This window comes from Phalacrocorax carbo, chromosome 5, assembly GCF_963921805.1.
Source record: "Phalacrocorax carbo chromosome 5, bPhaCar2.1, whole genome shotgun sequence".
Lineage (NCBI taxonomy): Eukaryota > Metazoa > Chordata > Aves > Suliformes > Phalacrocoracidae > Phalacrocorax > Phalacrocorax carbo.
In genome coordinates this window covers 71712625-71722426 of record NC_087517.1, presented here as the reverse complement: position 1 = coordinate 71722426, position 9802 = coordinate 71712625, and the positions used below count along the sequence as shown (strand labels likewise).

General features: G+C 62.2%; 1 protein-coding gene across 2 annotated transcripts; it reads right to left on the bottom strand.

Annotated features, from left to right (window-relative positions):
• Positions 1-246: 246 nt before the first annotated feature.
• Positions 247-5726, bottom strand: SIGIRR (single Ig and TIR domain containing). Of its 2 annotated transcripts, none has more exons than XM_064453159.1 (10): positions 5622-5726; positions 3440-3577; positions 2961-3147; positions 2735-2865; positions 2399-2539; positions 2138-2281; positions 1958-2060; positions 1732-1882; positions 1002-1176; positions 247-852 (listed from the first exon to the last, which is right to left on the bottom strand). In XM_064453159.1, exons 2-10 carry the CDS (start codon positions 3444-3446, stop codon positions 653-655), a joined length of 1239 nt encoding a protein of 412 aa, XP_064309229.1. In that variant the 5' UTR covers positions 3447-3577; positions 5622-5726; the 3' UTR covers positions 247-652. The 2 variants fall into 2 exon arrangements, with proteins under 2 accessions (XP_064309229.1, XP_064309228.1); XM_064453158.1 differs by having other exon boundaries at positions 996-1176; positions 5622-5725.
• Positions 5727-9802: the final 4076 nt, after the last annotated feature.

The following is a 9802-nucleotide window of genomic DNA, read 5'->3' as shown; positions in this document are numbered from 1 at the left end:
TTGTCCGCGTGCTCGGCGGGCACGCAGGAGGGGAGGAGAGCAGCCCGCAGGACACCGGCGTGAGGGAGAGCTCACCCTGTGGTGCCCTGCTCCCGTTGCGCCGAGTCAGCGTGGTGGGGACGCCGGCACCGGGCTGGCATGCGGCACAGGGATGGGGCAGAGCATAGCACTGCCCGTCCCCCTGCCCAGGGTGGGGAGAGACCCGCCGGTGGCACCCGTGTCCCCGCAGATGGACAAAAACCTCTCGGAGCAGCAGCATTTTATTGGCACAGGGGTTTCTGGGGGAGAGAGGGTGCTGCAGCCGCTCCTGCTGGGAATTTCCCAGGCCCTGGGCCACCGGGACTGGGGCACGTTGCTTCTCGGAGAGCATCGCCCATCCCAACGCTTGTCCATCATATAGGAAAAATGTCCCTGCCGCCCACGACGAGGGAAGGGGGCACAGCACCCAAGGGTGTCCAGGCACTACGGGCAGGGCTGTCCCCTGGTGGTTTTCCACCACAGATTGTGCTGCCAGAAGGAGCCAGCTCCTGCCTTTCCCACCGAGACCTTGGCTTTGGTCCTACCATAAAGCCTGGGCTCCTCTGGCCATGACCTGGGTCCGTGCGGCCCCACAGGGAAGGGGGACACCGCCTTTGCCGGCCCGCAGCCCCACTCAGATGTCCTCTGTCACCAGGCAGTAGAAGTCTCTGCGGGCGCCGTAGTTGCGCGATCCCAGGTCCGAGACGTCGAGCTCGGGTCTCTGGCTATCCCTCAGCTGCGTGTCCTCTGTCGTGCCAGCAGCCGGAGCCAGGGGAGCGCCGAGGCCGCCGATGCGGGGGGGCCGGGGGCTTCTGAAAGCGTACCCTCGGAGGCCTGGAAGGAGCAGGGAGATGGGTTTTAGGCAGTGGGGAAGGGGCTAAACCAGCCCGCCTACCACGGGAGGGTGAAGCAAAGCCCAAAGGTGACCTCCAGTGCACATCTGTCCCCCCCCAGGAGAAGCAGCTGGTGACAAGGACCTGTACCGAGGTCCCCATCCGGGTGGAGGTCTCCACCACTGTCCAGGTAGCTGCTGTGCAGGATCAGCATGGGGTCCTTGTCCTCCTGCAGCTGGGTCTGCGGGTCTGCCATGGTCCCCTGGAAGGACACCTTGCGGGGCAGGGCCAGGCACAGCTCCTTCCAGAAGTCCGATGACGGGGTCTGCGTGGGGCAGGGAGGAGGTGACCTGTGTGGGAACCACCACGAAGCCAAGCCCGGCCCCATGCAGGGGGCTGGGGAAGGCTTTGTGGGGCTCGGCTCGCTCTTCCCAGCACTGGGAGCTCAGCCAAGGTGAGGGCTGTGCTCCCGGCATGGCAGTGTGCCCGCACGCCAGTGGAGAAACCAGCCCGACCTGCTGAAATGCTCCCGCGGGCTCCAGCTCCCAGCCTGGCCCTGAAATGGCCACAGCAGCCACGGGCCAAAGCTTCGCGCTGAGAGCTGAGGCTTCGTGCTGGCACCTTGGCGGGGGGAGACCCCGGAGCAGCACGGCGCTCCCGATCGCGCACGTTTGGGGAATGAGCACCCAGATCTGGGGCTGTTTCTCTTGGTTGTTTCTTTTTTTAAATTGCCTCCAAAAGATGAGTGCCACAGCCTGCTTTTCAGGAGCACTGAAGCACAGGGAGCAGCCCTGCAGCGTCATGGGGAAGCTGACGCAAAATGGGGTGCTGAGGATGGGAACGGGGGTGCCGGCGGGACGGGGTCCTGCTCAGCTCTCACCATGGAGCCAGCTCGCCACACCAGCAAGGTCACCGCGTTCCTGTGCTGCTTCAGCAGGCTGATGGCAGGGTGGGCGATCTCGCGGTACTGGCTCTCGAAGACGATGAAGATGGGTTTCTTGGAAAGCTCCAGCAGCCTCCAAAGCCCTTCCCTGTGAGACAGGCACGTGGCAGGAGGGCGAAGGACCCGCAGGCTCTGCTCCCCCGGGAGCAGGAGCCGCTCCTACCTGAAGCCACTGGTGCACCAGTCTTGCTCCAGGTACGCGACGGAGAGGACCACGATGAGACGCCGGCACCGGCTCACGTTCATGATCAGGTCAGCCGATGGCTCTGCAGGCAAAGGGATTTCAAAGCCCCAGGTGCTGGTGTCGCCCCTCTGTCCAGCCCGGCACGGGTCCGGTGCCTACCTGAGTTGGGCAGGATGGTTTGCTCGTCCAGGAAGAGCTTGTAGCCGTAGCGGTTCTCCAGCTGTGGCTTCACAATGAAGTGGACAAACTTTCGGTCGTCCGGGGCGGTGGCGTGGGAGACGTAGGCGTCGTACAGCTTCCCGTCTGGGGAGAGCCATGGGGAAAGGGGGAGCGTAACGCCAGGGAGGGCTCTGCACGTCGGCGAGCCCCCGGCCCAGGGGAGGCATTTCACAAGGTGGGGACCACCTCTGTGCCCCTCACCGTTCATTTCCAGCTCGCCGTAGCGGTTCCGGTACCAGAGGAGCATGCTCAGGCGGCATCGGACATAGAGCCCGGCCAGAAGCACCAGGAGCACCAGGACCAGGAGGGCTGCCAGCACCGCGAGCACGTGGCCTGCTGCCTCTGCAAGGACAGGGAAGGGCACAGTGAGCAGGGCCAGCGGCCCCTGGCCCAGGTTTTCTGGGTTTGATGTAGATTTGCGCCACGATACACTGCCCTGGGAGAAGCAGCAATCATCCCCGTGGGGCTGCCTTTCCTGCCCTATGCAAGTGGGTCCTCCTCGGAGGTGTCCCTTCTCTGTCCCTGGCATGTCCCTACCCACTCGCCGCAGGGTGAAGGTGGCCGTGGCATTGCTGACCCAGCAGGCAAACACCCCGAAGTCAGCATCGTGAGTGAGGTTGAGCTGCAGGATGCTGGTTAGGAGCCACTCCGAGGCATTTTGGGCAACCCTGGGAGGAAATAGGGCCACTGTGGGTCAGACTGTACAGTGACACACCCTGACAGACAGACGGACAGATGGACGCACCCCAGGGCGGCTCCTTACCAGGTGGTGTCCTGGCTGCTCTCACTGCCCAGCCACTGCCCGTCTTTGGTCCAGGCAGGGGTGGGCTCGCAGCGCTCGGCAGCCGCCCAGTGCACGGTGCAGTTCAGCTCTATTCGGCTCCCCAGCGCTAGCTCCAGCGTCTCGTTGGTGGCCGGGACAAGGATTTCGGGGGACACCCTGCAAAGTTCTGGGGGCACAGCGGGAAGGGGGTTTTGGATGGGAAAGCCGATCTAGCTCTCAGCTGGGCGGGCAACTGTCATAGCCACCCCAGCTCCCCCGGAAAAACAAGCTCTGCTGCAGGGGTCTGACAGCGAGAGGTGCTTGCGGCTGTTTCGCAACAGGCTGAACCAGTTTTTGGGGCTGGGATGGACCCTCGCCCGCCCTACAGGGCAAAGCAGTGAGCCGGACCCCCTGCCGTGCCTGCCAGCGAGGGGTTCTTCCCAGCTGAAAACAGGGGAAAGTTCGATTTTGCATCCTACCTGCCATGGCGTGCTTAGGCGACGTGCGGGGGGGCTGCCGGCATCACCAGCGGGCCACTGGTGACAGGAGAGCCCCTGTGGCACGGCGTCTTCCAGGCGGGCAAAGTCCACCTGCCACCGCCGCAGGGCGGGATGGGCCTGGAATAGATTAGAAAGGGCTCTGTGAACACTGGCTGTGCCGGGCCAGGCTGGCACAGGGAGCGCCCCGGTGGTCCCCATCGCTCCCGGCAGCGATTTGGGTTGGGGGGCGCCGGGTGCTGCTCTGGGGTAAAGCCAAAGCTATGTCCCAGCCACGGCTTGGTGGCCACTGCATTGCCTGCCCTCCCCACCCGCAGCCTGGCTTTCCCGACCATGAATTTACAGGCGGGAGGTGATTAATAACCAACCAGGGGCTACAGGATGTTAAAAATGTGGCTACAGTCAAACCAGAGGCCAGTGAGGGGAAATAAGCCACTATTGTGGCTCAGTTGTGGGGTGCAACCCTTCTCCATGAAACCACATCGATCTGCCCCTGCAGCTGCATTTGAGGGGGGGCTTAGTGGGACCCCCTTCATGCTACCAACACCCCGCCTTGGCTGCAGTGCGGCTTCCAGCCTGGCGTGCCTATTGAAATTGCTAATTAAACATTGGGGCGGTTTATTTACAGAAACAGGCTTCCTATCTCGTGAGCTCTCATAGCGTTGAGCTAAGCCAAGTGGGTGCAGCGCTCCCTTCGCTTTCGGAGGCTTGGTGTGTTGCTACCCTGCAGCCGTGCCCGGGTAGAGGCATCGCCGCACGCCGTGCAGCGCCCACGGGCAAGCGGGGAGCCTGAGGATGGTGCGCAGGGAGCTGGGGGGGGAACGGCCCCCAGCTGGCGTCGTGCAACCGGCGGCAGTGCCGCTGCAATAGCCCCGCGGGACGAGGGGGGCCGGGGGAGGACACCCCGCTCCCCGCCGATAAATCGCAGGGGTGCAAAGGGGCACCGGGAGCAAACGGCGAAGCAGGGCCCGGCGGCGGGGTTGGGCTGCTCCACCCCCAGAGATCCCAGTGCGGGCAGTGTGTCCGCTGGGGCCGATGTGGGAATAACAAGGACGTCACGTTGCTGGCGTTTCTGCAAGGCAGCACGACTGTAAACAGATCCAGAGTAACTACTGGGGCCAGGAGGGATAAAAATCTCTCTCGGCTGCCTCTTTGCCTTAGAGTTTCATTGCTCTCAGTTGCAAACTGGTTTTGGGTAACAGCGGGGCCGCTGAGGCCGGGCTCGTCCCTGGAGAAACTGCATCTCTGTGCCACCGGTGTGAATCGGGAAGCGGCGAGGTCTGCAGCGCTGCTCTGCCGAGAGCAGCGATGGAGGCGGCTGCTTCCCTTTGGCACGGCAGCCCTTGCGCCGGGCACGGGGTGAAACTGTGGGTCAAGGTACACGAGGGACGCTTATAACGTGTTCAGCTTCAGCAGCTGGAAAGTTATTTATACCTAAAGTATTAACTGGGTTTCTCCGCGGCCAGGGATGGAAGAGCAAGGGCGGGAGGTGAGCCAGCCCACCCAGCTTTTGTGTGGGGAAGGGGCGGGAGATGCTACACCAGGGTGGTGCAGCGCTTTCTCTGCCTGGCGGGGATGCTCCGGCTCTGCTCGGTCCTGCCCCGATGGGTCGCTCATAAGCTGTTTCACTCTAATGGTTGGAAAAAAGTAAGCCCCCACGAGATGCAGACTGGCAGGAGATCTCAGGGAGGCCCTGAACACCTCCCCAGCCCCGTGGAGAGGCGCAGCCAGCCAGGGCCCCTTTGCTCTGGGGCACGAAAAGGCGACAGATGCCCAAAGGGCAGCTGGGTGTCAGGGCTGCTGCCGCGAGGGAGGGAGGAGCACAGCTTAGCGGGCAGCAGCACGCTCGCGTTTCCTTCGTCTTGGGGTTGGGGACACCCCGGTTTTGTAGCGCTCCAAGCATGGCAGAGGACCGTGCGGATGCCATTGCGGCGGAGGGGACGGTGGGGCTGCAGCATACCCCCGGGACACGGCCACGGGGAAAGCGAGGCGGGCAGGGAGGCGCGGCGGCTGGGAGGCCGCAGGGCTGCCTACGCTGGGGGAGCAAGCGGGGCCGGAGAGCCGGAGGAGAGCAGCCGGGCTTGCGGGGAGAGGGCGAAACCCTGCTGACCCCGGCCGAGATGGCATCGACAGGGAAAGGGAAGCGGAGGAGAGCTGCATTTACCTTGGGAGCTGCCCCCAGTGCCCTGGCCGCGGGCTTCCTGCCAGTCACCTCCCTTGCGAGCCGCTCGAGCCGACTGGACCTACCAGATCAGTGCTTGCTTTTTCTCTTTCTTTTTTTTTTTTAAATAACGTATTTATTTTTTCCCCCTCCCCGGTTCAGCCCCTGCCTTTCACCAGGCTCTCCCGCCGCCCCAATCGCCGGGCGCCGGGCCTGCGGGAGGGGTTGGCCGTCCCTCCCTCCTGCTGCTCCACCTCCGTCTCCACCTGAACCTGTGGGGGGAAAAAATTAAATAACTCTGGCTTTAAGGGAGGGGAAAAGAAAAAAAGAATGAGGTAAAAAAGGAGGGGGAAGGCAACCCACCCAGCCTGCTGCCCCAGCAGCCCCCGGGAGCCGGGCGCACGCAGGTTGCACAAGGCTCCCGGGGCTGAGGAGGAAACCCCCGCAGCGCTCCATGGCTGGAAAAACCCACGGAGGTGTCGGGGCAGGACGAAACCCGCACCCAGCACCTGCCGCCACCGGTAATACCAGCTCCTGGGGCCGCAGCTGCAGCCAGGGGCTTGTGCTGGAGTGTGCCTGGGGGGGTTGGGGGTGTCTGTTCAATGCAGCGCTGTGGGAGAGCCTGGGGCAGAGCCTGATTTTGGGGCCACGGTTTGCTGAGCACCAGCAAGCTCGATACTCTCAGGCTCATTAAGGTGGGTTACTGATGGGGGGAGGTGAGGGGAGGCTGGGCGTCTTGGGGTCTCCTGTTTCCTTCTCCTCCCTGATTTAAAAAGCATCTTTGCAAGTTGAAACGGGTCCCATGAGGTGCCTCCTCCGGCTGGTGCTGGTCGCGGGGAACCGGGCCCAGCTGTGGCTGCTTGCGAATGGCAGGTGATCGCTTCTAATAATTACCAAGGAGGGAATTAGAGCCCTAGCGTGCCCCAGGCACAGGCTGCATTCGCAGCAGCGGCAACGCCTGATCCTGCAACCAGCCTCGGCCGGCGTGAGAGAAACGCCGACCTGCCCTGCGGCCGCTGAGCAGCAAAAATATCGGCCAGCATGTGCTTTGGGGCCAAATAGGGAAGAAAAGCGGCTATTTTCCTCCTGCAAGGCTGCGGCTCGAGCAGGATTAGGGGCTCGGGGTGGTGTCAGGGCCCTGGTGCCTTAGCCGGGCCCCTCAGCAGTGGCTTCCACACCTCCCCACTGTGGCTGGGGAGCAGCCGGCCAGGGGTTGCTCCTTCAGCTTTCCACAGCCCCCGACTTGGAAAGAAAATGGTTCTAAATTCCCCTTTGCAAAAAAAAAAAAAAAAAAAAAGAAATAGCCCCACTGCAGACGAGCTGTGCTGTGGGGCCTGTGCAGGGGTTGGCCGCAGCCCAGGGCCGCTGGCCCGGGGCAAGACAGGGGCCCGGAACAGCCGGCCTTCGCTGCCCTGCCGGGCGTGTTTTCGCTTCTAATTATTCATTTCTTTTCTTTTTTCTTTTCAGCAAACCACTCTCGCAGCCCGGCTGAAGCGCCAGGGCCTGGCCTCCCGGCCGCCCCCTCGGGCTGGCGACCCGCTGTTGCCACGGTAACGCCCCGCTGCCGGACCGGAAGCTGCGCCCCCGCGCGGTGCACGCTGGGTGCTGTAGTCCTCCCGCCGCAGGGCGCCCCCCGCGGCTGCGGCCCTGGCACTACCGCTCCCAGCGTGCCCTGCGCCGCGCGAAGATGGCGGCCCTCCCCCGGCGAGCCGCCGCTCCCTGCCGCCGGGGTGCAGGCGGGGCCGGGGCCGTACCGCCCGCCGGGCGTCACCCTGGGCGTGGAAACGGGGGGCGCCGGGGCCGCCCCCAACCCGAGGGCAAAGCTTGGGGGCGAGGAAGGCAAGCGCTGGCACGGAGTGCGTGCGGCTGGTGCTCGTCTGGATAGGGCCTCTTGTCCCTGGGTGAGGTGTGTGTGTGTGTTGTTTCACACGTGTAGTATACAAATCACAGAATCATAGAGTCATTAAGGCTGGAAAAGACCTCGAGGATCATCAAGTCCAACCACCAACCCAACACCCCCAAGTCTCCTAATCCCCAAGTGCCACGTCTGCGCAGTGTTTGAACCCCCCCCAGGGACGGTGACTCCCCCACCTCTCGGGGCAGCCTGTGCCAGGGCCTGACCGCTCTGGCAGGGAAGACATTTCCCCTCATCTCCAACCTAAACCTCCCCTGACACAGCCTGAGACGCCTCTCGCCCCTGTCACTGGTGACTTGGGAGCAGAGACCAGCCCCCCCTCACTCCAGCCCCTCTCAGGCAGCTGCAGAGAGCGAGAAGGGCCCCCCTCAGCCCCCTCTTCTCCAGGCTAAACCCCCCCAGCCCCCTCAGCCGCCCCCCAGCACACTTGTGCTCCAGACCCTGCCCCAGCCCCGCTGCCCTTCTCTGGACACGCTCCAGCACCTCAAGGTCCTTCTTGTCCCAAACCTGAGCCCAGCATTCGAGGTGTAGCATCACCAGTGACGAGTACAGGTAGATGCACAGGTACAGGTCACAGGTAGGTCTGTGGGCCTTTTCACATGGAGAAACATGCTCCACTCTGAATCCTTACTGGTTTTTATGTAAAATGGTTATTTTGTAAAATATTGGTGCTGTTGGCCTGCTGGGGTGGTGGTGGAGGGAACCCTGTTGGAGGGCTGGCGCTCTGGGAGCGGCCCCTTGCTCCTGTGCCCTCCAGCGAGGCAGCTGTGTGCACGTTCAGGGTAGCAGCTATTTAAGCAGCTCTTTCGGGGAGGGCTCCTCTGTTGCCCACAATATCACAGTCACATTGATGCACGTGCTGCAAAAGCACCTTTTGTCTTTGTGGGTTGATAAAGGATCCCAAGGAACAAGCCCAGGTCCTGGGGTTGGCAAGGGCGTGAGGAGGCTTGGTAGCAAATTGGGAGCTGATAAAACCTTTCTTGTCCATCAGAATTATTCCTGTGGGTAGCAAGAAGGAGTGGAGGCTATCTTGGCTGCAGTGACAAAAAGAAAAAGCAAGGCGGAGGGCTGAGAGCACGGCTTGTGTCAGTTCCCTGCTAGGTGGTTCGTGGCTTTCCACGCTCTTGGGAGTGAAGTTTTGAGGGCGGGTTAACGCCGGTGCCTTTCTCTGCAGTACTGACTCAGGCGTGTCGCCTCCAGCAGAGTCACCCCGCTGCCTGCGGCTGGCCTCGGCCATGGGGCAGGGCCCCGATGCACCCACCGCCTCCTGGAAGCGCCTGTGGTGGGACCCTCGGGGGACTCGCAGCGCTACGGGTTCAGCAGTGGAACAGCTGTGACCCTGCCCTGTGCTTCGACAGAGCTGTGTCCTGCCAGGCGGGCAGTGGCTGGGGTCAGCACGTCTGGGGAAGGCGGTGGCTCTCCCCCGGCTCTGCCTCTGAGTCCCCTGTCAAAATCCTCTTGAGCTGAGTCTGTCGCCGTCAGAGCCTGGGGCTCGTGGCCCCGTCCTGCCTGCTGCTGCGCCCCAGCCCGAGGTGAGTGTGCGCTGCGGAGGCACGAATGGCTCCCTGCGAACTAGCAGGTGAATGAAAATTACTGTGTAGCGTGAGCTCGCTAATAGCCAATTCTGGATGCATTTAACAGCTTGAAGCTAAATTTAAGCTACTTTGATCTGCCAGGTGACTGTGTTCCAAGGCCATCTATACTATATGAAACCGGGTTTGTTTCCAACGTCCAGAAATGAGACTGTTGCTACAGGATGAGGTGCCACCTAGTGACAGACCCTCAATCACAATCGCTGCTCCTCTCCGAGGAGGCACAGCGGGCGCTGGCTTTTTGCTCTAAAACCAGGGCCGAGGACTCTGCAGGTGCGTGGCTGAAAGCGATGCGGCCTCTTGCGACACGCGCGGCGCTCACAGCACTGTGTACAGCGAGAACCGGTTTCATTACAGGAAGAAGCATCACTGTGCAGACTTCTGTACAGCGGTGTGGCTCTGGCCGCAGCAGGGATTTGGACCCGTCTGGCTTTTAATTACAGAATGAGACGAATCAGCCCCTAATGAAATAGTTGTTCCTGACCTGTGGTGCTCATGCTTGCTTATTTGCGTCTTTCCGAGCTCGTGGGGTGGCTATACAAGTGCACACACGCTGTGGCACCCTTGTCAATCCCATGTTTCATTCAGTTTATCCCCACAATTCAGCTCCAACACAGGGAGGCACCTATTGCCATTTTATAGAGAGGGGATGAAAGGGTGGAGCTTGAGGTTAAACT

Bases quoted from the DNA above. Each gene is read 5' to 3' on its own strand.
- SIGIRR (XM_064453158.1), bottom strand. The intron at 2,866-2,960 runs GTAAGGAGCCGC...ATTTCCTCCCAG, and splicing joins AGCAGCCAGGACACCACCTG to GGTTGCCCAAAATGCCTCGG. The intron at 2,282-2,398 runs GTGAGGGGCACA...GGCTCTCCCCAG, and splicing joins CGGCGAGCTGGAAATGAACG to ACGGGAAGCTGTACGACGCC.